The 27,841-nt window shown below is 44.2% G+C and overlaps 1 protein-coding gene and 1 non-coding gene across 3 annotated transcripts in view; one reads left to right on the top strand and one right to left on the bottom strand.

Moving 5' to 3' along the window:
• The first annotated feature begins 311 nt into the window (after nt 1–311).
• Nucleotides 312–27,841, top strand: part of fgd5a (FYVE, RhoGEF and PH domain containing 5a) — a 31,151-nt gene continuing 3,621 nt past the window's right edge. The window contains exons 1-19 of one of the 2 annotated variants that reach the window (XM_006784625.2): nt 312–544; nt 2,250–5,019; nt 12,619–12,736; nt 13,626–13,684; nt 14,085–14,115; nt 16,846–16,997; nt 17,492–17,648; nt 21,710–21,800; nt 22,015–22,065; nt 22,204–22,262; nt 23,029–23,100; nt 23,303–23,371; nt 25,766–25,849; nt 25,937–26,016; nt 26,138–26,234; nt 26,571–26,708; nt 26,862–26,964; nt 27,074–27,210; nt 27,662–27,763. In XM_006784625.2, the coding sequence (XP_006784688.2) occupies nt 535–544; nt 2,250–5,019; nt 12,619–12,736; nt 13,626–13,684; nt 14,085–14,115; nt 16,846–16,997; nt 17,492–17,648; nt 21,710–21,800; nt 22,015–22,065; nt 22,204–22,262; nt 23,029–23,100; nt 23,303–23,371; nt 25,766–25,849; nt 25,937–26,016; nt 26,138–26,234; nt 26,571–26,708; nt 26,862–26,964; nt 27,074–27,210; nt 27,662–27,763 (4,380 nt within the window). In that variant the 5' untranslated portion in view covers nt 312–534. Of the gene's footprint in view, nt 545–2,249; nt 5,020–12,618; nt 12,737–13,625; nt 13,685–14,084; nt 14,116–16,845; nt 16,998–17,491; nt 17,649–21,709; nt 21,801–22,014; nt 22,066–22,203; nt 22,263–23,028; nt 23,101–23,302; nt 23,372–25,765; nt 25,850–25,936; nt 26,017–26,137; nt 26,235–26,570; nt 26,709–26,861; nt 26,965–27,073; nt 27,211–27,661; nt 27,791–27,841 lie in introns of both variants that reach the window. The other variant, XM_006784624.2, reaches the window with a different exon arrangement.
• Nucleotides 27,390–27,461, bottom strand: trnae-cuc (transfer RNA glutamic acid (anticodon CUC)). The gene has a single exon. It is a non-coding gene; the product is annotated as a tRNA-Glu (tRNA).

The following is a 27,841-nucleotide window of genomic DNA, read 5'->3' as shown; positions in this document are numbered from 1 at the left end:
CTGAAGATGAATTGTGGCTTATAGTTTCATATTTACTGAACAAATCTCTCTCAACTCCACCTGACCCTGCTGGTCTGTATGGCAACATTTACACGCATATGTGGAGCAAAGGACGGCCACTCGTGTGGTGAAGTACACTGATTCGTCAGTGCCAAAACTTCCACAGTAGCTGAGAGAAATTGGTGTGCAGTGCATTTTGAGTGGGGCTGAATCGCGCCTCGAGTCCGCGCTGCGCTCTGTAATCCTGCCTCAGGAAGCGCCAGGAAGCACCTCCCGTTTCCACACAACAGCGTCCGCTGTAGCATCAGCACTCGAGCTCAAAGCTCAGCTGCTCATTCTGCGAGAAGAGGCACCTTGCACAAGTCGACCACCACTGGAGAAGATAAAGATGACATGTTCTGCTCCGCTTCCTCCACAACTTGATTCTCCGGCGATGCGTTTGGATTAAGTTTCCGCGTCATTTGGAGAGGCACGATCGGCATGTGGGCAGAAATGAGGATAACTTTCGCTTACCGTGTATGATGATGTCCAAGAATGAACGCAGGTTGGTTGTGAAATATATAAGCTTTGCGTAAACACACCAGAAAGGCAACTTTTGGTTTTACATGATGAAAAGTGTGTTAATGCAAGAGTGTTAAACTGTGAATCTGGTTATATTGCACCTACTTGCTTTGCACGTTACAGGATGATTTTCATTGTATGACTGGAAATGATCTGGTCCGTTACATTTTAGTTAGTTTGATAGTTTGGTCACACATCTACTGATCTTTTTTCCATGTGAATTATCTGTTTATAACACTTTTCGAGTGGTTTAAATCACAGACCAGTGATGGCCAGTTCCCAGTGGAGGGCTCCACTAGGAAAAATGTCCTGTTATAGTATTAGATTTGGAATTAGGATTATAATCCATCTCCATGAAAGTGCACAAAGCAATTGTTCTGGATAAAAGGTCACCTGTCCTGAAAGGTTTAGCCTTCAAGAAAAAAAGAAAGAAAAAAAGAAAGTTAGTAACCGGGTGCAGTTTAAGTGAAAAATTTCAAACAGAATCTCAACAGTGATTATCAGTTTCTGTATGACAGCCTCCTCGCTTTAGATTTTAGACTGGTTTGGTGTGATTTTCATGGTTGGTATTCATAATAAGGACTCAGTCTGAAATCATATCCTGAGAGTTTGGCACTGTCAAGGTCCCAGTGTCTATCTCTTCCTTTGTTTTTCAAGCATTTGTTCTAATTGAATTCTTGTTGCGTAATCCATATCCTGTTGTTTGCAGTCGGTTGCTTTGTCAGACTGGGATCCTTGTTTTTTTCTCTTCCTCTTTTATTGTTCTTTGACACACTCTTTCAGGACAAAAAAGAAAAGAAAAACTGTGTGTGCTCACATATGCGCTTGTGTTTCTGGGTGTTTGGGAAGAATGGCGAGAAGGAAGTGCATTTGTGTTGTGAAAATATGTACTCCTAAAGAGGTTTATAGAGAAATAATGGGGGGTGTAGTTAATGTCCTTTCCCTATCCTGCGTGGAGTCCTTCATGTTGTCTGGCCTGATTAATGAACCTGGAATTCTTTTTTTTTTTTTCATTACTGAAAAAAAGTGTTGGAAGAATATGCTATAAACGAGACGGAGAGTGCACTGGCACACAGAGAGAGAGGGAACACTAAGAGATAACCAGGGTGCACACAGGGTTTAATAGGATGTGCGTCAGGGCAGGTACTAAATAACAGGAAGAGACCAGGGGTGTATACACACTTTGTTAAGTATGGGTGTGTTTCATTAGAATTATAAATTTCACAAGCATTGCTCTTCACTGACTTAACACAATTTAACACCTACTTCATTTTAATAGTAAAAAAATAAAGTTATTATAGGTATAACCACCTTAATCATATCTTATGAGATTGTTTAAATACACATATGACAGTGTGAAGAATTCTTATGAATTTAGTTAAAAAGTTTTCACCATAATCAGCCCATCATTATCTAATCCTGTTTTAACTGGCCAATCTGCATGTGTCATTTCCTAGATGGGAAATGTTATTGTTCCTTCTCTAAGTACCCTGTGGCTCTGTTATTTTTCCTGCTGATTGTGTCCCCTGCAGCTTTCTGCGTGTCACTGACTACTACAGTGTACAAGGTTTCCTCTTAGCAGTGTACACAGCAGCAGAAGCCACATATTTTATCTCAACGCAAGCTTGCAAAGTATGGCAAATATTATTTGCGCCACTAATTTCTTTAAATTTTCTCACTTTCTTCAGATTTTCAAAATCCGCTGCAAGTCCCTCGACCAAAGGTCCGCAGTCATCTCGCCATCAAAGTGCAGTCCAAGCTAATGTCGAGGCCTTGTCCCACTGTCCAAGGTCCAAAACCTCCTGTTGCCCCTAAGCCCAGACCCCTGTATGAGCCTTACCCACAGGGGGAGCCCTGTGCTCAGCAGAGTCTCAGCAATGGAGATGTGGCTCACTCTGATGGAGAGACTGAAGAGCTCCATGAAATGGAGAATCAGGACCAAGAGGAGAAAAGTGAGGCACAGGAAGGGGATAATGACAAAGGGGACACAATAGAGACAGAAACTAAAAAGGAATCAGAAAATGAAGAAGAAATATTAGATAATAACGGTGATGTAGACAGCATCGGCTCTGATGACACAGTCAAAGCAGATGATATTTCCACTGTTGACACTACTGAGAATGAAAATGATGACACTGACTTGAACTCCCCTGAAGATGGCAGTCGCACTGATGATGATGAGAATACACCAGCACCTTCTCAAACTGAAACAGAAGAAGAAGCAGGAGAGGAGGATGAAGAAGTAGAGGAGAAGAGATTAACTGAAAAGACTGAAATACTTTGTGAGCCTGCAGAACACTCAGATGAAGCTTTAGAGGAATCAGACACTGATCAAACCCAGTCACTCAACAACAGTGAACCGAAGGAGGAAGTCAGTGAAGAAAGTGACGAGCATCTGCACCATGACTCACTTATAAATGAGAATGAACTGGCAGGTGGAGGGTTTGCCTTTGGATTCAGCATGCTTCCAACTGTAACTGAGGAATATCCCTACGATGTGATTGGTCCCACAGACGATGCTAGTGATACATGTGAGTCATGTGACCCAGCTGAAACAGGGGACACGGAGGTTTGGCAACCAGAACGGGCAACCAAGGATCCTTCCGGCTGTTTCCGATTCACATCCAGCACAGAGGATGTGTTTGGGCCTTACTCTGTCATACAAGCTGTTCCGGGAGATGTGACTGACACCGCTGACCCTGAGTGGAATCAGGATGATACTGATGGGAAGCCTTCTACCACAGATGAAGAGCACACAACAGGCTATGCTACTAACCAGGAACCTTACTATGTGTCATCAGATGATGTGGACAAGTTGGAGGATAAGCAGGCGCTTTCAGAACTGGGGCACATCGATGAGGCCACTGAACAGTCAAACGAGCACAAAGAAAAAGCAAAGGACAGCGAGTCAGCAGATGAGTATGCAAACATTGATGATTCACTCTGCCATAAAGACGATGACCTTGAGCAGGCAGAGTGTGTCTCATCAGAGGATTACATCGAGATAGGTGATGACGATGAAGAGGAAGCAGAGGAAAAGAAGCATTTCCGAGTAAAAAGTGCAAAAGAAAGAAACGCCAAAAGAGAGCAGGCTCTGCGCAGCCAAAGAAAAAGCTGCCAGCCTCGGCTCAGGTTATGTAATATCACAGTGCCAGCTGACCTAGACCTGGGCCGAACCCCAGAGCTAACCAACAGGGTGGTGTTTGCCCACACGACCGAGGCCTTTGAAGAAGACATAGAGGAACTGGACTGCCATATTGTGCCTTATTATGAAGACACAGACTCCGATAGTGAAGAGCATATTTATGAAGAGGCAGGGTTTGACTCAGAAGGGGAGAATTTTGTGACACTTGATCGAAAGACAATAGTCACTCGATCACGATCCTATTCTGGGAAAGTTCCTGGTTATGTCCCGGAAACGGTACCAGAGGAGACAGGGACGGAATACCAGAACCATGACTACTACACGGTGTCCTTGGACAAGAACAGCGAGTCTACCAGCCACCCCCAGCAAGCAGGTATAAACTGTGTGATTCCATCTATGAAGTCTCGCCGCTTCTTGTTATACTCACGGTCTGCAGATGGCCCAGACGTGTCCTTGAGCAGCCCACTTGAGATGGGTCAATCATTGAAAGATGAAATCAGGATGAAGCGAAAGGATGACACCCTTTCCCTTCCATGTATGATAACTTCTTCTGGAAGTTTCTCCCAGCGTAGCCATCAGTCCTCCAGTGGTGTTTCCACACCAACTTCTCTAGTGGACATCCCTCCACCATTTGAGCTGGCTTACATCACTAAAAGACCAGTTACCAAGAGTTCCCCATCCCTCCTCATCCAACACGAACCCAGTGACCTACCGAAGAAGAAGAAGTCCTCCTTTAAGCGCTTTTTAGCTCTGAAGTTCAAGAAAAAGACAGATTCAAAGGGATTCAGTGATGGAAGTGTCCGCTCTTCGCGTTCTTCCTCTGAGTCAAGCCACCACGGTCCAGTGAGAGTCATCGAGCTTGATCGCAGAAGCACTGGGAGCTCTCCTCAGCCCCAGTCCCGCATGGTGAAACCTCAGCAGCGTCCTTCAGACCTCCCATCCACATTTCTCCTTTATAAAGACCAGCACAGGAGGAAAGGAGACCCCAAAGCTTATGGCAGGAGCGTCTCTAGAGTGGAGTCCTTCGAGGAGCGCTCTCGCCGCTCTGCCATGCCGCTGCCTTTGACCAAACCCCGCTCTATCTCGTTCCCCAGTGCAGATACCTCAGACTACGAAAACATCCCAGCCATGAGCTCAGACTATGAGAACATCCAGATCCCAGGCAGACCCACTAGATCCCACACTGTTACTGAGTTTTTTGAGGATCCAAACCGTTCAACAGTCCCCTGCAATGAGAACGATGGCTATGTGGATATGAACAGTTTCCCTGGGATTGACAGCAAACCCCAGCCATCGAAATCGGACAATGAAAGGTAAGATTAAAAATCCAGCTGCTCTTCAAATGATTTAGTTTCAAAGCCAAGATTTTGAAAAGCTTGTTTCATCTGAGCTCTAAAAAAGATGTTACCTCACACCCTACCATCTATAGTGGCATCTTATTAAATGCATTAAATGCATACAGTCATACAAAGATGAACAGGCAAGTGCTACACAATATAGACCAAAGTTATTAAAAGTTCGGTAACTGAGTGCCTAGTTTATACAGCCAGAAAAATTCACACATTAAAAATATTTGGTTATTATATGAAACGTATTTGGTCAGATCTGGTTCCTCTGTTGGTATTTGCTGATTTATAGGTTTTTAACCATTTTAGAGTTGTCCTGACCACAGCTTTATTTGTGTATACTGGAAATGTTTAATCTGATGGCTGAACGAGGCTTAAAGAAATTCAATCAAAAAACTTCCTTTGCCATTTTCTGCCAACAGCGATAAATGAAATGTACCTTAGTGTATGTTACCGAGGACCGCTACCTGCCTGGTGGGTGTATCTTGAGAATCCCAGATATAGACCAATACAAACAACTATCAGTGTTTTTTTATGGCTGTGAGCACCACAAATGATATCACATCTTTCTGTACTGCACTGGGGCTAAAGCTGCATCCCAACATCTGGGCTAAAGAAAATGTAATCTCCCTATGCTATGAATTGGAGTGCACTGGCCTTAATACACTACAAAAAACTACTTAGCGAGCGCACGCCAACGACAGATGATTAGTGCTTACTCATTTAGTCAAATTAATTAGCTAATCCATTAGCTGTCCAACAGCTTGACTTGGATTGCAGCCTTATCTTGTATGTCTTTATTATAATACCTCTTTAATGGATGTTGTTTATGATCAGCTGTTGATTTCGAGCCAGTCTTTTTATACTTGGACATTTTAAACTCTAGAAACAAAGCTTATTCTGCCTGTTCATTTTGCAGTCTGCAGAGCAAGAGAGCGTCTGTCACTGGAATCAGTTTTAAAGTGAGTAAAGCTTGAGTTGTTAGGGGCAGCGCAATACACGCAAGAGTCCAGGCTTAACCCTAGAACAGCTGACATACATTGTGTGTGAGAGATGAGCAGCCTGCTATGTCAGGCATCACTGGCTTCGGGAAGAAAGACAATGCTTATGGGAGAGCTTACTCCTGATTTTCCATTTGGTGGATTTAGAGGTCACATCTGGTGGTGCTGCTGCTTCTTCTGCAAGTCTGAGCAGATAGAACAGGTAATGGCAATTGCGTAGCTGGCAGAGTGCAGGTTGCACACATTAGAGAAAGTCATTATGGATGCAATTAAAAGTGCAAAAATTGAGAGGAGGTTTTTTTTCACATGTAAGAAGTGACGAACACTAAAGAAAGTGTGAGAGCGTGAGGGGAGGGGAGGTGTGACTAAAAGGAGCTGATCAGTAAGAAAACAAAGAGAATAGCGATCAAGTGAGGTGGTGGGTGGGGGCAGTAGGAACAGGAAAAAGAGAGCGAGAACAGTTGTGGTATAATTGCTCTCCTGTACCTGACACTGATAGTTAAGTTCAGGAGGGCTTTCATTAAAGTAGCTCTCTCCTGAGTGCTCCTCTTTCATTGGACCCTTGAGGGGCAGCAGGGTTTACTGCAGTGCGTGATAGAGTGAGGAATCACCGAGATCAGACTGGGCCAAATTACCCCAGCCTGTGCACAGCTTCAGCCACTGCAGGCCTCAGTGTTTCCCCAGTCTTAATAAAAGAGTCGTGTTTGATGACTTCTGTGTGGTCAAAGAGATGGGTCATTACCGAGAGCGCTGTGAAATGTTTAAGATGATCCTGGGACAGAATGCTTCCTCCTTAATTTGCCCTTATTTCTGGCAGTGTCCTTTGCTTTTTTTAAATTTAATGATCTAATCTACAGTTTGTTTTATAGGTTTATTAGCAAATTTTGTCCTTCGTAACACTTAGCCACACAAAGCTTCTTCTCCAGGTATGCAGCTGTTCATTTTCACCATACCACCATACATATTTATATACATGGCTTTTTGTCTCCCAATGATGCTATCAATGTGGCTCATTGTGTGCCAGAGGTCTCACAGCGCTCACAAGGATGCAAAAAGCCTATCTGTCCAGTCACCTTGTCTATTCTTCGTTCCCCCGGAGAGGCATCTATTGCCAGGGTCACTCTTTAGTGACATACATGTCAGAGTGTATATATCGCATGTGTGTACCTGTGTTTTACTGCCCACAGTAATAAAGTCCTGTATAGTTGGTGGAGGTGCTTTTGTCTGCGTGTATGTGTACATCTTGCCCAAAACTCTTTTCAAATCTTGACACTTGCCACTGTCCCAGGCCACCAAGCCGACGGAGGCAGTGATTTATTGAGGAAAGATTCAACAGTCAACGTGGTTGTAGACCCACAGAGGAAAAAGTGTGTTTTTGTGGTGAGGAAAATGGCCAAGTGGCCCCAGAGCAGTGCACACAAAAGGACCATGCCTGCAGTCGCAGACATGCATTTTAAGGAGAACTTACAGGCTTGGCTTGTTTCCACGCATGTGATTAATGTCCAGCAGCATTCAGACGCTACTTTAACACAGGCATTCAGGCAAAGCAAAGAGACATGTTCATTAGCAAGCTACCATAGTGTACAATGGATAAGGAAAAGGTGCACTAATGATTTATTCCAAGCCCTATACAAGATGTTTGTTTGTAAGTGGTGTGTATATGCATATGTGCACGCATACTAAGTTACAGCTCTGTGTGCTTTATCAAAGATGAGTCTCCTGCTGAGTGTGCAGCCTCAGCAGAATAATGTTTGCCAAGTAGCCCTTGCAGTAACAAATGAGAGCTGGAAAACAAGCATTTTAGCAAGGAAAGTCCAGGATTTTGGACTGTGTTCAAATTACGAAGCATAAAGTGTCCTTTCAGGTACCTCAAAGCACTTCCAGGTAGGTTTACAGCAATAATGCAAATATGTTGCTCACACTATGCACACAGTAAAAGGCTTCCACTGTGCTGAGCTCAGTGACACATGCATCTGTGGTTTATCTTTTGGCATCATTTTCACTTCAAACGGTTCAACGTGAACCTCCTCAGAGTGATGACAAAGCCTTGGCATGGCCTCTGAAACAGCTCCTCCACCCACTGTTATGTTAGTGTTAGTAGTGATGAGGGAGACATCTTAAGTACATTGTTGTACTGGGTGGTGGCTGTGTAGCGAGGTGGTGGACAGGGTGTGTCACTGGTTTGGCCAGGCCTGGTGCCAGTCACTCTGAGGTCATTGCCAGGTCATCCCCGGGGAGGAAGCGTCCAGCCTAGGAGCTTCCCACCAGCCTGTTTACAGGAAATGCAGGACGAGGGCTGGGCTCTGGTGGGAGGCAGCAAGGTGGAGAGAGGGGAGGACAGATAGAACGAAGTGGGAAGAAGGGGGTCACCGAGGTGGGGTGGAGGCTCGCAGACTTTCCCTTGAATAGCAGAATGAGGTGTGGTGCAGTCAGGAATGTCAGGTCCGATGTTATTGTTGTTCCAGTTTATCAAGACCATCCCCAGACTCTCGGCATCTTTGCCCAAAGTATAGCAGCATTAAGGATGAATCAACCAGAAGTGAACAGGAGGTATAATGCTGTTCTATATACGGATGGAATGAATTGCAACCAATCACGATGTGGAAATATTAATAACCTCTACCTATTGATCACATCACAGGGAAGACAGCAGCAATACAGCAAGTCTTCTTCTCACAGTTTCAGCTACACAACAGCCACAGGCAACATGTAATCGTCCTCTCTAAAAACAGAAAAACAGCTATTTAGCACTGCTCCCACACTCTTAATCCTCCCATTAGTATCCCAGTCTTCAATAGTTAGCAAGCTAATGAAGCTTTTCCTTTGGTCCTATTTCTTGTAATAGTGCCATTAGGAGAGGGAAAAGGCCTGTCTCATTGGTCCAAATATATACTTTAACACTCAGCGTTTAGCTCAATTGAATTACATATTACAAGCATCGCCAAATTCGCAGCAGATTGGTGGAATATCGGGCGTTTAGCAGAGAGCCATTGTGTCTTCCTCGGAATTTGACACAGTAGATTTAACTTTGTCGCATTAACAGGGGACATTGCAGTCGGCTGGCGTAATAGCATTGCCTTAATGGTCTTGTGAAAGGCCTAATGAATTAGTATATTACAAAACTCATATTTGCTGATTTAAATATGGTAATGGCATTTATGTATTTAGTTGGTCGATGTTTAAATTTGGCATGCCACCGTTTAGAGTAAAAATAGGGCAAAATGGGCTGTTTTTAAAGTGTTAGTATATTTTAAATCAGCAGTCATTGTGTGTGTGTGTGTGTGTGTGTGTGTGTGTGTGTGTGTGTGTGTGTGTGTGTTTCACATTTTCTTGTTTGGGAAACAGCTCATGAATTTGGCCAGTGTAAAGTATCCATAACGCACACAGAGGGTTTGTTTACAAAGATTGTTCTGTCGTTCAAGGTTGAAGGTGAAAAGGTGAAGGTGAGAGTTTGTCTTGGATGTTTGAAGTAATTGATCTCACTTTGAGCTTAGGAGCTACCCATTCCCCCAGCATTTCTCTTTCTTCACAGCGTCACCCACGCAATCCAGGCTGACCTGTCTTCTCTAAGGTCACCAGGCTGGAGGTGCTTTCACCAGCCAAACCAGTGAGGTCAATTGGTGTCTGTGTGTGCACGTGTGTGTGTGAGTGACTGAGTATGTGTAAGTGAACGGAGTTGAAGTACAGGGGGATACCTCTGTTAACCTTTGGTCTACTCTCAGTTTGCGCTGAGGGCTGTTTGAGGAATCAATAAAAACACTGATTAAAGGAATGCATGTGAGAATCTATCTCACATTCATTCCTCCTTCACTGTGTCACTGAAGGAGGATCATGCTTGAATTTGGTGGGGTGAAGAAAACAGTAGTGTGAGTGGAGACCTGAGTGAGGCAGGCAGACAAACAGAGAGGTCAAGAACCGGATGCACAGAGACACAAGGTCAGCTAGCAATAACTATTAACTTGTGAATGTCTACTTGGACTTAACTTTAGTAGCACATAAGTCTGGCAGAGACTGGAGGGAACAGCATGGCTAGAAATATTGCAGACTAATGAACCTCAGGTCTGTGGGAGGATTGGCAGCAGGCCGTGTAAATGGCATGCCACACCAAGAACAAACAGCAGACCAAACAAAAGCATTACACACAGCAGCAAATACAAGTAATGAGGAAAAAGTACAAGGAAAGATCAGGTCGTTTACATTTTCTCCAACAGGTCCAATTCAAGGTCACACAGGGTCAGACAATGATTCACACTCAATGTCATTTAAGAATCACAGATTAAATATTTCTTGATAGTTAGATTAAAGTGTGTGTTTTTCCAGCTCACAGCAGTATTTTGAACTGCGTGTTTCACAGTGTATCTAGTAAGGTCAGGTAAATGTAGCCAATCACACAATGCTAGGGGGAGACGTTTGTCTCCAGAGCTTTGTGGCTGATGTGCTTTTTCTTATAGTCGCACTAGGGAAAACGGTGCTTCAAAGACAGGAGGCAGGTCTGCGATCCCTCCCAGTCAGCTACTGTCTTGAAGCAACATTGGTGCTCTAAGTCAGCATTAAAACGGCAATAAGACAGAAAATAGATAGATCTGAAACTTCCTCCACAGATAGTGATGTAGTTGCTTCACAACAGCGATTTAACAGCAACTCAGCAATCTTGTTCTTACATGGGAATATAACCAGAATACAAGCAGTTGGCAACCAGTGGAGTCGAGTCAAGTTTTCACACCTGTAGTTCATTTACTCTGGTCCCAGTAGTCTCTTCATTTCATACATAGTTGCTATCCTGTACAGACCTGTGCACACCTATAGTGCCTTGCTGCATCCCAGAATACAAAGTATTCATGGCTATGGGAAGTTTTTTAGCTATGCTTGCAGCGCATACCTGGTAGTTGGTTCGATTGAAGGTCCGATCATGTTCACATCATAAACAAATCGCTCTGGAGTTCGTTTAGAACCGCACCAAGACCACCTCCACCAAAGGGTCTCAGTGCCATTGTTTTGTTCCGCACCCAAGTGCGACTACCGTGTTCACATCTGCACAAACAGACTGCGCCAACGAGGAAACTAAACCAGAGTTTGATTTAAACTGACTGAATACTTACTCAACCAGGCAACCAGTGCAGTCGCCTTGTGATTACACCCAGAGGTTCACCATGCCTCAACCTCTGGGTCAGCAGTTGGTCCTTGTAACTGCTTTCATCTATCTCAAACAACAAAATAATTCAATGTGATCACCAGGCAACCACATATTTTTCCTAGTCACAAGGAGGTTGCCATCCCACTTTTACTCTGAGGTCAAGTGAGGTAATAAAGAGCAAAAAGGTTGTGGTGTGAGAAATGTTCAGACACACCATTTTTAAACTTTTAGGTCTCAGAAATGAAAATATTTGAAGATGTTTACCAGTGCTAAGCTTCTGTCACAAAGTTCTGAAGGTAAACTTTACCCCACTTATGATTTTTTTTCCCCAGCATATTGGTTAAAATAATAAAATGCAACCTAAATGCAAAACAGCTCTTACTTATATTCCACCTTGAGTCATTACCAGTAATCACTCAAGGTAAAAACTGATTTTTACCTGGGTTAAAATTCTGAACTTTGCTATGCTGTAATTGTTGAGTAATGTAATGTGATTTCCAGTGTCTGCCAAGAACAGCACTGAGGTTTGTTTAGGCCACCATGACTGAGACTCCTGTAGCTATTAGTGAGTGCGAGCGAGTGTTCACATTCAGGGTCATTTTTTTAATGCTAATTAAAGCTGTGTTCTTGTAGTCATGTAATATATGAGGCTCAGTGACTGCGACAAAAATGAGATCCTGGCTCTACTAATAGTGTGAGAGTATATTTTGTGAACTGATTTATTTTCTAGTCACTTAAACTCATGTATATTGAGGTGCTTTTTATTTAATATTAAGTAGAGCTCACTAACATGAGTTAGAATTTAAAGTGTAGTAATGTGTGTTTCATCAGAGCACAGGCAGTGCTCCCAGCACCTATTATACCTGTCCTATACATGTCATACTGCTGCTCTGCCAGTAACTGTTACTCAGGTATCTTACTGACAGCGTGACTGTTAGGATACTGAATGGGTCTTAATGGGCCAGAGGGCATTAATAATTAGCACAGGTTGCATTTAAAGGGATTAAACGTGAAGTGACCTACAACGTGCCCCTCTCAGGTATAGAAGCTCACTAAAGGATTACTGGCGCACATACACAAACGTGCCATCTGTAAAGAGCACAAATCAGGAAAGGGATTACAGTATCCCTCTGGAGGGCTCCATATGAGGACAGAAATGCTTAGAGATGCACACAGGAAAAAGAAAAACCCACAATTACAGGGAGTTTGCAGTAATCCTTAGTGTTTTATAGGAAGCCCCATTAGAATACGGTGGCTTTTTACAGTAAATGTGCTAAATGCGTCCTCTGTGCTACCTTGAAATCCCAGTTGAATATATTCAGCATCTTCCTGGTTAAGATTTGCTCTTATGATAAAGCCTCTCATCAAACTAGATATTTCATATGTCATATTTCATTACCAGTGCTTCATACTTTTTTCTCCCCCTGGCAGTGCCTACACAGAGCCTTTCCCAATGAACCCCGTCTCTGCTGGGCTGTCAGCGGATGAGGACCACGGGCGTACCTCTGAGGAGGAAGAGGGGGCAGTAGAGCAGGGTTATGAACGGCAGGTGAGTGGTGGTGGGATGCGAAAACGAGTGAAAGCGAGAGAGAAAGTGGTTTATTTAGCCCCATGACCTGCTAATTGGTTTAGTAACTCTAGATGAAGTCCTGCTTTATTTTGTTGACAGTGCTAGATTTGAATTATCAGACCTTTGACAAAAGTAAAAACGAAAAATGAGGGGTAAACAATTTCTGTATAGTAGAAAGCAGACATTTTACAGTAGCTCAAAGATGGACCCCACCCATCCTGCTGCTATCACAATTGCATGAGCCCCCTGCTCTCGTTATGTGACACTCATTTCCTTGTTCTCCCTTTCTTCAAAGAAAAGCCACAATAAATGAGAGGAGAATGCAACGAGGAAAAAAGTGAGGTTTTAGTTGTTGGCCTCAGGAACAGATTCATTTAACTGCATTTGGTTTTGGTTTTATTTCAAGGAAATGAGGATCGTGTGACTTTAATGCAGTATTTGTGAAATGCCGCGCGTAGGAACAAAAATAAGGCCGACAAGCACAGGAGCTCCCTAAAAGGCTCTGATGTTATGCTTTGGCTCGGATGTTTTGAGGCCCTTTGATTAGCTTCTAAATCAATGGGCAGCACTGTTGTCACCACACACACACACACACACACACACAGGCTCTCATGCATAATGCATCTCAATTTAAAAGTCACATATTTTGAGGAAACCTTCATGTCTGCGCTGCAGCGTAATGAAATAATCAGTCTTATTTTGACAGCAGGAATCTACAAAAAAGTCGACCTGAGTTTTTGTCGGGCTCCTCGGCCGCCGCGTGGCTTGGCTGCGCATTAGCGTTCGAGAGCAGTAAGTGTCCACAGAGAGCCTTTAAACATGCACCGTGTTCATTCGTCTCCCGCCGTTCTCCCTCCCTGTCACGCAGATTGATGGCCGATCCCGAGCGTTCTACATCGCCAAAGAGCTCGTCGACTCAGAGAGACTGTGAGTTGCCCGCACTTGTGGATTCCTCCAATTTGAGCCACATCTCTTCCACGTCATCACAAGCATCGTCCTCTATCGACATCTAATTTATTTCTTAATACAATATTGTTATTTTTATGCCCCCGCCCCCCGTTTTGCTCTCCATTTCCATCCAACTGCATCCCCCCCTTCTTCTCCCTCGTTCATCAAATTGCATGCAGAGTAACTGACAGCCAATTACACAAGTGTCTTTCACCAGTCTCGCTCCTGCCCTGCTGCCCACTTAACCATTCCACTGATGTAGTTTTTCCATCATACATAATTTAAATAATTAAATGAGTTACTTAGTTGTGTAGAAGGTTGTAAATTCCTCCCCATAGTTTAATTAGATCTAATGCTCCTCTTCTCCTCTTGTTTTCAGACACATCAGCGGCCTGAAGCACCTTCAGGAGGTAAGAGGACATTCACCGGCACACGCCACAAAAGTGTCACACAGGTTTAAAATCTCTCCTGCTTGAAGGCCTATTAAACTGTCTTGATAACATCATATCCTGTGTGTCTGCTCCCCAGTCTCTGTCTCCTTTTTCTCACCCCCTCACCCCCCTCCACCTTTGTATGGGTCCGTTCAGGTTTATCAGTGTTGTTGCAGCAAGATCTACTTCCTGGTTCTGACAAAGTTGACATGTAGTACTCTGGCGTGGTCAGTTGTAAGATGACGCAGCGTTCCTAATGATGCCATCCTCGTGCCCTTACTCGTCTGACACTGTGTGCGTGCGCACGCCCACCCTCGAAGGTCACGAAAAAAAACAAAAAAACAAAGGAGGAGGGTCCTTTTTTATATTTTGCGCGCACCTCGAGTTCCTCGTGACCGTGTTGTGTCATCCAGTGGAGAATTTCCCTCTCATTAGAGGAACAAGTAAAGTTATTGTTGGACAGAGGATTTGAAAGTGAGCCGTGATGAGCGAGAGGGCGGCCACGCATCGCAGCTAACTGTTGTCACCTCTTCCCATCGTTTCTCACTCACTGCCTGTCATAACAAGAGCACATCCCCGCAGAGGTACAAACAAAGAAGGATATTTGACACCTAAAATGACCTTTAGTGACAACTTTTATTTAATTCACTTTTTTTTTTAAAAGAACCCGTGCATTAGAAGTGAAAACACGGTGTGGAGAAGTGGCTATTAAGGTGATGGTTGCCAGTACAAATCTGACAGGTAGAGTCATTGAAGCCGAGGAAGCCCATCAGTCAGCCTGTACCTTCTAACCTTGAATAAGGTCATAACCTGAATTTCTTATGTGTGGCCCTTCACCATGATTTATGAACGCCTGCCGTGAGTGCACCGTAGCAGCTTTGCGTAATGGCTAATTTGATGCCATTAAACAGCAACTAATATAAATATTATGCAACGGGACCAACTCATTATCATATATCTGCAGTCTCATCATGATCTTCAGTCATACTAATTAGCTGATGTGTGGCAAAGTGCAGGCAGAGACATATGCTGGACATCGGTGCATCAGCGATGAGACGTTTCAGCAAGTAATTAATGAACATTTTTCTTCTATGTAAATTATTATTATGCTACCTGAAATTGCCTTTTAATAGACACCGAGTAACCTCGCATTCCTCCTCAGTGTCACCACACCACCTTTTCTGACACCTTTCAGAGGTGACATTGAGGCTTTTCAGGTTTTTAATCATGCATTTGCATAATGCATGGGGGTCTTGTTATTCTTCAGACTTCAGAAATGTGGTCTTTTGAGATATCAGTCACTGTTTTTATGCAGGCTGATCTCATAATTAGAATGAAACAGAGATATTCCAGCCGCGGAACGCTCCAGCGGCACAACATGTACAAACACACAGTCTGGGAAAAAAAACAAGGCGCAGCGTAAAGTGAGAGGCACATGAGCTATTGTTCCATTGTTTGATAAGGAATAACAAGAACACAAAGAATTTCCAGGACCGTGCCTCCACATAGGAAGGGAGGCTGTGCTCCTCTTCTATGACTTTCCCCCATAACTGCTTCAGCATATGAAGCCCGGGCTTATTATTATTATCATTATTTTTATATTTTTTTTCTCATTTATGACCTGCTGACCTCTGAACAGATTCTCTGTGCCGAATTATCACCGAGCATGACTGGCTGCTCAGCCGAGTGCTTAACGTGGTGCTTGTTGACCTGCTTTACGTGAGGAAAATTGGGAGAAGGTTGCAAGTTAATGGGCAAAAAAACAAAGGAAAAAAAAGCTGGGTAAAGCTCATTCATCCATGGAGGGTGTCTGTGTTTGTGTGCGTGCAGAGGAATTTGACCTGAACCGTAAAAGCAGGTGTGAGAAGTGATGAATGTTAACTCGCACCAAGATCGATTGTGTGTGATGGACGGCGTGAAGCGAAGCGCCCGGTGTCACCACGTTATCTCACGGGTCTGTGGGACATCTCTGTTTGTTTTATGGCTGCGCTTTACCCAGAACAGGAATTGATGCACTTCTACCTCATAGACTCACCTCACCTTTATAGACAGTAGTTTCACACAAAGCTTTGCTTATGAAGGAAACTGATATTTTTTAACCAGTGTTGGCAGCTCCAAATGATTCACCTACTTATTCGCTGAGTAGATAAATTACCTCTGATCTTGGTTTTCCCTGCCATAACTCCTCATATTCATCCTTTTAGTCACTGACGCCGCAGCTATAACTACATATTGCACATTATTTATGTGAGCGAATGGATTTAAGGGACCCTAATTCACTGTATATTAGTGTACGCTGAGAAATTAAAAGCATTGAGCTATGTACAGTATAAGAGTGTATCATTAAGTAAGGTCATTACGCAACAGCACCTGGATCACAGCTCTTGTGCAAGCAAGGCCACTTTTCCTGAATGCCTGGACAAAGACCAAAGTAATGAGATGATACGAGGGGAGGGCAGCAGGAAGGATGTTAAGGAGGATCTGACCTTCCTTCCATTTTTCTCCTGGTTCCTCATTCCTCTGTACCTTTCATTTCTCCTGCCTACTCACACCCCTTCCCCCCAACCACCTACTTCCTTCTTCAAGCCTCTCGACAAATTCCTCCATTCCTTTTTCCCCCTTTTGCTCCATACATTTGTCTTCTTAAATAAAAGAACAACAACTAAAAAACGCTTTTCTCACTAATCCTGTTTTCCCTCTCTTATGCAGGACTTTAGGTCAGCAGTGACTGAGGCAGTGAATGAGGAAGGAGAGCCAGTGCTGGAGGAGCAGAGGCTGGGGGAAATACTGGGAGTGCTGCCTGAGGTGTACACCCTGCACAGCAGCATCTTTACTGAGCTGGAAGAGCGTATTAGTCAATGGTAAGAAGAGAGAAACTGTAGAAACTTTTACAGTCGTGTTAATTTACTGTCCACTAAGACTCTAATCACTCTGAAACATTCAAACACCACTTTAAAAGGCCAATTATAATCGTTTCATTACAGAGGGGTTCTTCCTCAACCAAAGGTAGTACCTGTTACCTGCTGCTAAGCATAGATCTATGCTCTTCTACGGTCTGCTGCGTCCTGATTTCTGGAAAAAAAAACTACATTAATTTCTTTAGCCAAGATGGAAATACACTAAATTTAAGTTGCAACTACAACGGATATATTAATTGCTCATTAAAGGTTCTCAAACATCCCGATGAGAAATGTGTGGCTTGAGTAACTGAAGCGCTGCTGGAATAAAGTTCATGTCGAGTTTGAGCTCAGCTGACAGACTTTGGATGTTTGTGTGGGACTCTTTCTTTAACAAGAAAATGACTTGGAGTGATTAAAGAGCATGCACTTAATCGCTGATTTTATCCAATGTGAAGGGAGGAGAGTCCAAAAGTTGCAGATGTGATCTTGTCACGTCGGGACAACTTCAGCGCGTTTGACACCTACATCTCCGAGTACGACCGCAGCATGTCTTTGCTCGAGGAGAGCTGCAGGAAAAACCCGGCTTTCGCCAAAATCGTCAAGACGTTTGAGGTAAGACGCTGAACAGACTGACTAAAATGCATACACATAGTAAAGACAGCTCTTTGTCGTGCTTCCTGCCAACTTTCTCTTTCTGTTGCAATTTTTCCTTTGTTTTCTTGTTTCTGCAAGCTTGGGTTCAGAAACAGCACATGATAAAAATGATCCCATCCATCCATTCGCTTCCGCTTATCCTTTTCAGGGTCGCGGAGGGGCTGGAGCCTATCCCAGCTGTCTTAGGGCGAGAGGCAGGGTACACCCTGGACAGGTCTCCAGTCTGTCACAGGGCTAACACATAGACAACCATTCGCGCTCACATTCACACCTATGGGCAATTTAGTGTTTTCCAGTTAACCTATCCCCACTAAGTGCATGTCTATGGACTGTGGGAGGAAGCCGGAGCACCCAGGGAAAACCCACGCAAACACGGGGAGAACATGCAAACTCCACACAGAAAGACTCCGGCCTGATGGTGGAATTGAACTCACTGGACTTCTTGCTGTGAGGCAACAGTGCTAACCACCTTGTCACCGTGCTGCCTTCACTAAAAATGATCCAGTATTTTTTTTAAAACATAAACAAAAGCAAAATCTCAGGTTTACTTTATATATTCATGGAGGGAAAGTAAATCAGGGTGCAGAAATCAAACCTAGCGTTTCCCCTGGTGCTTACTTTACAGCTCTAAGCTTTTATTTTTGTCACCCAGCTTCCACAGGGAGACGATGGCCTTTCTAAACCCCTCAATCCCCTCTCTTTTTCATCTAACTGACCTTTCTGCTGCCATGCTCGCATATTCTATACCCACTCCACAGCAAATACTCATTGTTTTGCCAGCGTGAGTCTCTTCATCCAGGAGGTTGGATTTGGGTGAAGGGATCAGCAAAGGCTCAGTCTAATAGGATCTGTGGTCTAATTTCATCACTGTGGTCAAAAAATTGTGCGCATGGTCCGCTTAATAATCCTTACTTTGTGCTCCTGCTGAATATGAACATGTACAGCTTGAGCGGGTAACAACCACGACTGACATATTTTGAGTAAGACGCAGGATATTAAGAAAGCATATAGATAAACCCACATACACAACATTCAAATGATTGAGTCTTTATATAAGCCTCATCTGCCTCTGGTTTCATCAGTGTACAGATCATTAGAAAGCTCTGCCTCATGTTACCTATTCAGCTCAGCTCCTCTGTAACCAAATGCACGTGTCACCAGCTCCATGCCGTGTGCTGATTCGCCGTGAGTGCCTGACACAATGCTTCCGAGCATTTGTGGTTTGATAAGAAAAATGAATGGACAAGGCACCAACTGTCTTCGCTCATGAATATTCAACAGCAGCTGCCTCTTCCCAGAAAGAAAAACTTTGGCTCTGTCAGATCAAATATAAATAGGGGGGAGCGGAGGTGAGAAATGACTCGCAGCCACGGACAGTAAACACCGACCTTTCATAATCTTGAGCATGTTTCCACACTTGGACAAGCTCGGCTCTAAATATCCTTGATCAAAGTCAATTACGTGCCTCAACATGAAGGGGCTATAAGCTCCTTTTCTCACATCGTAAACTGCTGCTTACCCGGAATATATGCCGTTAATGGCTTGATTGGTCTGAATGATTTGTGTGGGGTTGGCCTTACATCTCCGAAAGTATCACCCGGAGTGGCAGTCGCTATTAAATTCTCCTGGGAGGATCGCTCCAGCTGTCACTATATATTCAACCTGCATTTACTTTTCCCTTATTACATATAAGCATGTAACCTGGAGTCTGTCCTTCCCACAGTCCCACACCAGGGCATTACGTGTGGGTGATGAATGCTGTGCTGTACCAAAGGACTGCTTTGGGAGTTGCATGGTGATTTTGACCCCACTGTAATCAGGAGGAAAGAGGGCTGAGGGAGAGCAAAGACAATCACACTGTACCTGCTCCTGCTCCTGAGAGATGCTGTGTTGTTGTTTAATACTGGTTGTGTGGCACATCTCAAGTCATTATACCTACAAAAAAGCACAAGCATTGACTTGGGAAATTGTACTCACAGCTTGCTGTTCTTTTTTCTGCATTTAAAAATAGTCAATCTTCATTAGATCTGGCTATTTTCAGTGCTTACCTCCCCTCAACACCTCCGTTTCCCTTTTTCCACTCTCCCGGCCAATTGCTTTTTTAATGCCACAAGCCAAAGTGCTGCAGCATAAGTGCTAGCAATTTCATTGTGGATGTGGTGATGACAGTGATAAAGTAGCCACAGACCCTGATCAGATCACTGCTCGACCCTTACAGGATTACAGTCTCCTCTGGACGGCCAGTGTTGCCCGTTTACCACGTGAGCCAACACAGCGTGGTGTGCTTGTGTGTTACCCATTACCTCTGTTACCAATTCATTTGTGTCCCTGCATGTGTGTGTCTGATTGTCTTTGCAGGGCGATTGTCATTCACAAATTGCATGGATGTCATTCAACTGCAAACACTTCAGAAATCTCCTTCCACAGCACTTCGGGTTGGATTAGTATTCATGCGGTAGCGTAGATGTGTGTAAACGCTGCGTGTTTCCTCCTGTGCCAGAAGCCTAGGGGGACAGTGGGAGGCTGTGCAGCAGGTGGACAGAGAGCGATAGGGGGAAGAGAGAGCGATGGAGTGAAATCCTTGTAAAGGCAGCTGGGCAATGAGGCAGACAGAAGCTAATTAGAGCCACAGCCTCCTTTACAACTCCCCAATTAGATCAGTTCTGTGTGCAGGCAGCAAATCAGCTGGCCGTGACAGAGTGTGAGAGGTGTGGGGCTTCTTTCTTTTTTTATCTCTGCGTTTCTGTGGACGTGTTTATTTGCCAGCACAATGCATCGCACATTCGCTCCTCTCTCCCCCTTCGTTTGGTCTCACCCAAACAAACTGCAGGCTAATTACCATCTCTCGAAAGCTACTTCCTCTTTACAAGTGTCAATTGGATGACAATTTACAAGCAACACTTGAGTGGAGCGGATGCTCTGAAAACAGAATGGAGAGCTAGTTATTATTGTTCTCAATGCATCATGCAGTGATCAGTGAGAGAGGAGGAAAGAAGGAAGGCAGAAAAGTAAAGGCTGAAGCTGAGGGGTAAAAAAAAACAACAACCACACCTTCATACACGGAAACCTTAGGAGTAGGTGAGTGGACGTCACTAGAAGAGGCCTCAGCTTTCTGTTACTTTTTGACTCCTACAATTCAGATAATGAAGACAAAGCGGTGTGTTTAAGTCATATCGCATCCCTCCCCTTTTAGAGCCCCAATCAGCGTTATCTCATCACCAACCACGGCCTGGGTGTACGTGGGAAGGGATCCATCATTTGCACACTGCACGCACGTGTGAATGCATCTGAAATTGGATGATAGAGCTCGTGTTTGTGTCTGCGTGGGCTCCTGTGTGCGCACGAGTGTGTATGCGTTTGTGTGGTGTAAATAAGATGAAGATGCTGTTTCCCGCAGGGTGCTATCTGTGCCTCGCTAATGAAGGATGGGACTTCATTGGATTAGAAAAAAAACTCTGTGTGTGTGTGTGTGTGTGTGTGTGTGTGCGCGCGCGCACACAGACAGTACACAGACCCCCACTGCTTCTCCACCGCTTAGGGCATAAATACCTGTCAGAGACAATTAGATCCTGATTGATTTTCTAAAGCTCTCTCTGATTGTGCCACTTTTTGTCCCCTTTCACCTGCAAATGACTGCACCGAGCAGAAGAATGGGAGTCGCTTCAGGTTTTTATACACTGGTGGAAAAGATGTTTTAAGGTCATCCTGTCCCATAGGTTTCCTTTGGTCACTTGTGCCCTTGACTTGCAACACTGACTTAAAGTGGTTAACCTTATTTGGGAGCCAGAGAAGCGGCTCTTTGTGTGTAGCTCAGGGGCACCGTTGCACTCTTATGTGGGTGAGATCTTTTGTGGGAGACGGTATTTAATTTCACAATAATTTTGTTCTGCGGAAATAATATGTCTGCAGTGTACAATTCAACAAATGACCCCTAATAAAAACCTTTCCATGTAGACTAGTCATGGATGATCTTTTACAAGCCTCTAAAATTTCCAATGTGTGTGTGTGTGTCTGTGCAGACAAGAAGCCCAGAAGAAGCAGAAGTCCCACTGAAACACCAGCTGCTGCAGGTTATAGTGAGAGTGCTTCAATACCGCATGCTACTCACAGGTAACATCCCAGGAGTTATACTGGGCTGGGGCTGTCTGGGGTCCACCACTCATTTTCAACAGTGTGTATTTTTGCAAAAGTTGGACTTAAAGATACAATTTCATTTGTACCACTAGTTATGGCCAGACAACTGTAGATGCTTCGCACCTGCAAATTCAGATTTAACCTTGTTTTACCTCGTCTTGTTTTCATATCTTCTCTCTGATTTCTCCAGATTACCTGAACAACCTCTCTCCTGATTCCAAAGAATACGAGGACACTCAGGGTAAATCTGCATGCTTTGTGCTGACACACGCGTGCACACTTGCACGCAGCTGTATCGGGCTCTGGCTGTTGTGTCAGAGCCAATGAGAGGGTTCCAAGTCCAACACTCTCTCTTTTTCTTTCTCTGTTTGTGTTGCAGCTGCCTTGGTGATTGTGTCCGAGGTAGCCGACCAGGCCAACGACAATCTGAAACAGGGGGTGAGTCTCTGAGTCGGGATACACCCCGCGAGTTTACATTCAGACTGTGTAGCCCCTGTTGAGTTTGACATATTCACAGCCCAGCGTTGCAGTTGCTGCGTCTTTATTCTGCGTGGCAATGAAAGAACAATTTTCAAGCGTGACAAGATTAGACAGCTGAGGTTTTTCTCCCACGTGAATCCTTCTTCCAAACGACTTGCAGGAGTGAAGGGGAGCTCTGTTCCTCTTTTTTTTTTGGCATTTAGCTTGTTGATTTACGCAAGAAGCAAGGAAAGATGATGTCATCAGAAAGTCCCAGGTGTTTATTACAAAGGGAGCAGTGTAAAGGGTGAATATGACCCCCCCAGCCCCACCCTCACACACACACACACACACACACAAACACACACATACACACACACACACACACACACACACAAATTATCTCTTCATGGAGATAATTATAAGGGAGGGAATGGTTTGTGAATGAACTGGCAACCCCACCTCACTGCCGAGCTCCCATGTGGATCTTTGGCTTACCTCCTCTGTTTATCACACTTTTTTTCTCATTTGTGCACAAGCCCTGACACACACACATACACACAGAGACTGACAGACGGTGGTAGCACATCTCTCTTTGGGCATGAAAGGGAGGGAGTCGGAAAGGGATGTGAAATGTGAGGGATGGCAGACACAGAGAAACAGGGATGGTTCAGTTCTTTGTCTTCTCTTCCATCAATCACTAGATAATCTCTCCCTCTAACTTCCTGCTTCTCTTCTTCTGCAGGAAAACTTGTTGCGTCTGGTCCACATTGAATACAGCGTGAAAGGGAAGAGGGACCTTCTGAAACCTGGAAGGGTGAGCATCGTGTAGTTCTGTCTGACAGCGTTACTGCTGCACTGTCAAAAACAAAGCAACACCAATATCTGAATGCCAGACCTCTGAGGTCACTTTGAAAGCATAAAAAGACTGGTCATGTGTTTACGTAATGTTGTAAGGATTAGTTTACAACATTACAACAACCTAACGTGCAAAGCTTTTATACTGTTTCTTTTGGCAGATGTTTGTCAAAGAGGGCACACTCATGAAGGTCTCCAGGAAAAGTAGGCAACCTCGGCACCTGTTTCTGGTAATGGCATTACATCGGATACTACTGGTGTTAAAGCTTAAAAATATTTCACTATTTTGTTTCTTCAGTAGTTTGAAATGGTCTAATATTAGCTGTGATTAGCCTAGCTTATCTTTAAAAAAGGCTAATCATGGGAAAGATTAAAGAAAATGTGGTGGACAAACTGTGCAATGTAAACACTCGTAACATGGTGGAAGGTTGTTTCTCCCATCTCTTCTTTTTATGTATTAGCCTTATTAACCTTTGCTGAAAGACTGGTAAATATCTAATATCAGCCAATAGTTTTACCTCACCAATAAATCAGTTGGGTGCCAATCTTTGTTCACAAGTCGCATATTCAATATTTATCCTGAGTGACTTAATCAAACATTTGGCTATAGCTTGACCTTTCTTTCAAGTGCTTTTTGCATTATTTCACACACGTTTACCAAAACAAAGCCTCGTGTATTCAGTATCTTTGGAAAGTGCCATCTCAGAGTTCAAAAGAAACTCGTGTGGTTTTAAGCAAGGTATGGATGGACAGCACGAGGACAGAAAACACCTGCAGTGTTATTTAGGTAATGTTAAAATGAATGCTGGCGTGGTCTGCAGAAAATGTGGAGGAATGTTGGACAGGGTTGTGCCGCAAGTTAGGTGAGGTTTTTGGGAAGGGTGGGGGGCACAAGGCCAAGGCTGTAAGACCTCGACTAAACACCACACCCATCTAGCCAAGGGCCTCCCTCTCCACTCTCCTCCTCTCCCCTCCTCCCCTCCCAGGACTTGTTTTCCAGGGCCCCACTTCCTTACAGGATGTTTGGTGTGGGTCACTGGATGCCGACTTCCTGTGTATTGGGAGGGGACTGACAGCGAAGTGAAGGCCAGACACCCTGTAGAATGCAGGGAGGAGGGGTGGTGGTGCTACACAAACACATAATGTGAAATAGAGAAGTCCCATCTATTGTTTCATGTGCAATCAGTGCTGTCTCATGTTATGAATTTCCATGGGCAGCATATTTGCCGTAGGGTTTTCCAGGTAGCATGTAACATTTGAGACACTCAGGATTCATTTTGTTCTCTTCCATCAGTCACTTGCGGTTTTTAAACTGATAAGCTCTAGCTTGAAAATGTTAGTGGTTGATACTTGTAGGCTATTAGGACTATAAAGCTATTTGCTCCCTTGAAGCCGACAGCTCCAGAGGTTCAGGTGTTATTTATGGGACTTTAAAGAAACTGAAATACAAACGGCGCCGATGAAAGCAATCAACCACCTCTGTGACGGAGAGAAGCTGCACCCATGTCACAAGCCAGGGCTCACAAAAGAAAGAAAAGCAGGCTGAGTGAGTGAGAGGAGGGATCAAGAGGGAGGATGGAGATCTAGAGAGATGTCAGAGGGAAACGAGTAAAAGGGGCAGGTAAAGGAGGTGATGCTTTTAGGGGAGGAGATGAAATGCCACTGTCAAAAAAAGTAAATGTCTTGGTTGCTCAAGTGGATATAATTTGCGTCTCGTGGGTCATGAAATCTGTTAACTTGGCGCTTGCTTGGATTTCTGTGGAATGAGTAAATGAGCAGTGCAGGGTGGAGCAGAAGAGCTGCGGCGGCTCGAGCACAGAGGTCGTAGGCAGGGCTCGGGCTTGGCTATCATGCAGTGTTTTGTCTCCAGCCAGTCGTCCAATGAAATGCGTTACTGCTGCTGTTTGTGTTGTTGTTGTGGTGAAGGTGGCCAGTTCCACCCAGCTTTGGTTCTCAGCGTAGCCTAAGAAGGCTGTGAAGGCGAGGGGAGGCCTGGAGTCCAGAGCAGGGTGGAGAATTCCTGGATACTGCTTATAAGGCCCCAACGGATGTTTAGAGCACACATAAGGTGTGACCGATGATGTCATTTCTTTTGTCTGTGTTGTGAGAACACAATAGACTCTTGGTGAATTCAGGGGATTCAAATACCTCAGGTTTGACAGGAAAATAAACATTTTCCTTACAGTAATGCCTGATTTTGTTGTGTGCATACATGGGAATTCTGTGCTGACAGGATGCACAGAGGTGAGTGTGCTGTGAAAACGCAGCCTAGTACTTAACCAGCTCTACCCTCGGTGCTGTTTTGGGCCGCTGTGGTGCTTAAGTTTATATAACACTACCACCTTGTGTTAGCAGGTGATATTACATGCCGAGTGAATAATTTTCTCATCAGGAGGAGAAACTGTAAAAATCTACAACGAATCAAAAACTTAGTCAACAAATAAATCAGTTAATAAAAAATATTATGAATTAATTTATTGTTTCTGTGTTTTTTGTTTTTTTTTAAATGTTGGCAGTTTCAGTAAATGTTGTGAGAATAAGAGAGCAGCTGAAAGTAGCCATTATATCTCAAATAGTGAAAACTTTCTAAACCTCGTATATTTTCTTTCCTTTTTCTCCTTCAGATGAACGACATAATGCTGTACACCTACCCTCAGCAGGATGGGAAATACAGGCTCAAGAACACACTGTCTCTGTCAGGGATGAAGGTACATGAACTTTTCCAAGTTTCATAAACACGTTTTGCTTTTTTGCTTTTTACTGCACTGTGATCTGGTCTTGTTTGTCACACACAGGTGAGCAAACCCACGCTGGGCAATGTGCTGAACTGTCTTAAGATTGAGGTGTCCGACATCACTATTACACTCTCTGCCAGGTGAGCCGCTGACATTCAGAACTCTGATGAGAACGATGGCTGTCATTTCCAAAGAAATCTACACATTCAGTCAGGCACATCAGGGGCATCAGGCGTGTTGTATTTCTGTATTTCTCTTCAGTTCTGTTGGAGAAAGGGAGGACTGGTTCCACACGCTAAGTCGAGCCATAGCGGACCACGCGGCGGGACTCTGCACATTTGGCGGGCCCTGCAGTGAGGTAGGAAAAGTAACTTCAGTGTAACACAATAGGATTTGTCATAGAAGAGAACTTTCATCTGAGTCATAGTAAGAAAGGGCGCAGAATTAGCTAAGAGAAGGGTTTGATGATTCACTTTTTAAATAAATTACCATTTATAAGCCCTGTCTACTTATTATTGCTGGCAATAACTTGCAGTTCAACTCCTATGATATGTATTTGTCAGAAGATTCAATAAACTCTCTCAGCTTTGAAAACAAAAAGGCTTTTCTGGCAATTATTTTGTGGTTAAGAGCTGAATTTTGAAAAAGCGAGCTTTATTTGTGCTGTAACATCTCAACATCGCTGTCCAATCAGGCCCGTGAGAAATTGTGGATGGCACTGGGTGAGGCTGCACCTGTCCTTGTGCCAGTTTCTCATGTGATGATGTGCATGAACTGCACCTCCGACTTCAGCCTCACTCTCAGACGACACCACTGCAATGCGTGTGGCAAGGTCAGACCCAAAGTTTGCTCTCACTCGAACTTGGTTGGCGTTTAGCTGTAAACTTGTTTGGGGATATTGGGGACATAATCTTACCATACTTTACTGTTACTTTGGAGATTTTCACTGTAGATGTATTACGATGTCACTGATGTGTCCGCACAGGTGGTGTGCCGGGCTTGTTCCAGAAACAGATATCCTCTGAAGTACCTCAAAGACAGACTGGCTAAAGTGTGCGATCACTGTTATGCCGAGCTCAGGAAAAGAGGTGAAGCTTAGCTTTCCTGGTGCCTGTTTCAAAACTCACTGTACAATGTAAACCTTATTATTTCCAGTTGTTTACCTCGATAAGGTAATGAGTTTGCATTTGCCTGCAGGTGGAAGTGTGTCAGCTGCCTGTGATAACTCCAGCCCTCGGACTCACCGGGCCAGTCGTCCTCTCTCTGCTGTCTTCCAGAGTCTGCAGCCCCCTAGTCTGTGGAAGTCCCGGAAGAGCATATCCCCTCTGACCCAGGTGAACTACTCACTGCCTGTTGTCTCTATCCTTTTTTCAAAGCCTGATAACTATTTTATAAGCAAGAGAGTATTGCTTCTTATTACCAAAGTAACACGGCCCACTGTGATATTTAGGCAAACCTTTTAAGAACATTCATATCCCACATACCCTTGCATTATTGGGGAAAGTAAAGGTTATTCCCTGACCGGGAATCGAACCCGGGCCGCGGCGGTGAGAGCGCCGAATCCTAACCACTAGACCACCAGGGAGCTGTGTGAATGGTGCATGTCTGTGTGTACTGGCATCACTGGAATCTAGTCCAGCTGCTTCCTGCAGTGCACAAAAATTGCCACTAGGGTTCACACTACGTTGTACCCTTTCATTTGTCTTTACAGGTGCAACAAACAGCTGACTCATCATCCCTGTTATTAGAGTTTCTGAATGTTTAATAAATGACAATTATCTGCAGGTGTCACTTGGCGTGGAGGGCTCCACCATGAGTGGGAGTTTGCAGCGCAGGAAGAAGAGCAAAAGGAAGTGGAAGCGACTGTGGTTCCTCCTCAAAGACAAGGTGCTCTACACCTTCACAGCCAGTGAGGTGAGGGGGCACAGAGTCTCCCACACCAGCCCCAAACACATTCACACATTA

The sequence above is a fragment of the Neolamprologus brichardi genome, chromosome 5 (assembly GCF_056152115.1).
Source record: "Neolamprologus brichardi isolate AB-2024 chromosome 5, ASM5615211v1, whole genome shotgun sequence".
Lineage (NCBI taxonomy): Eukaryota > Metazoa > Chordata > Actinopteri > Cichliformes > Cichlidae > Neolamprologus > Neolamprologus brichardi.
The sequence above is the reverse complement of the archived record's forward strand: the minus strand, read 5'-3'. Positions and strand labels throughout refer to the sequence as shown.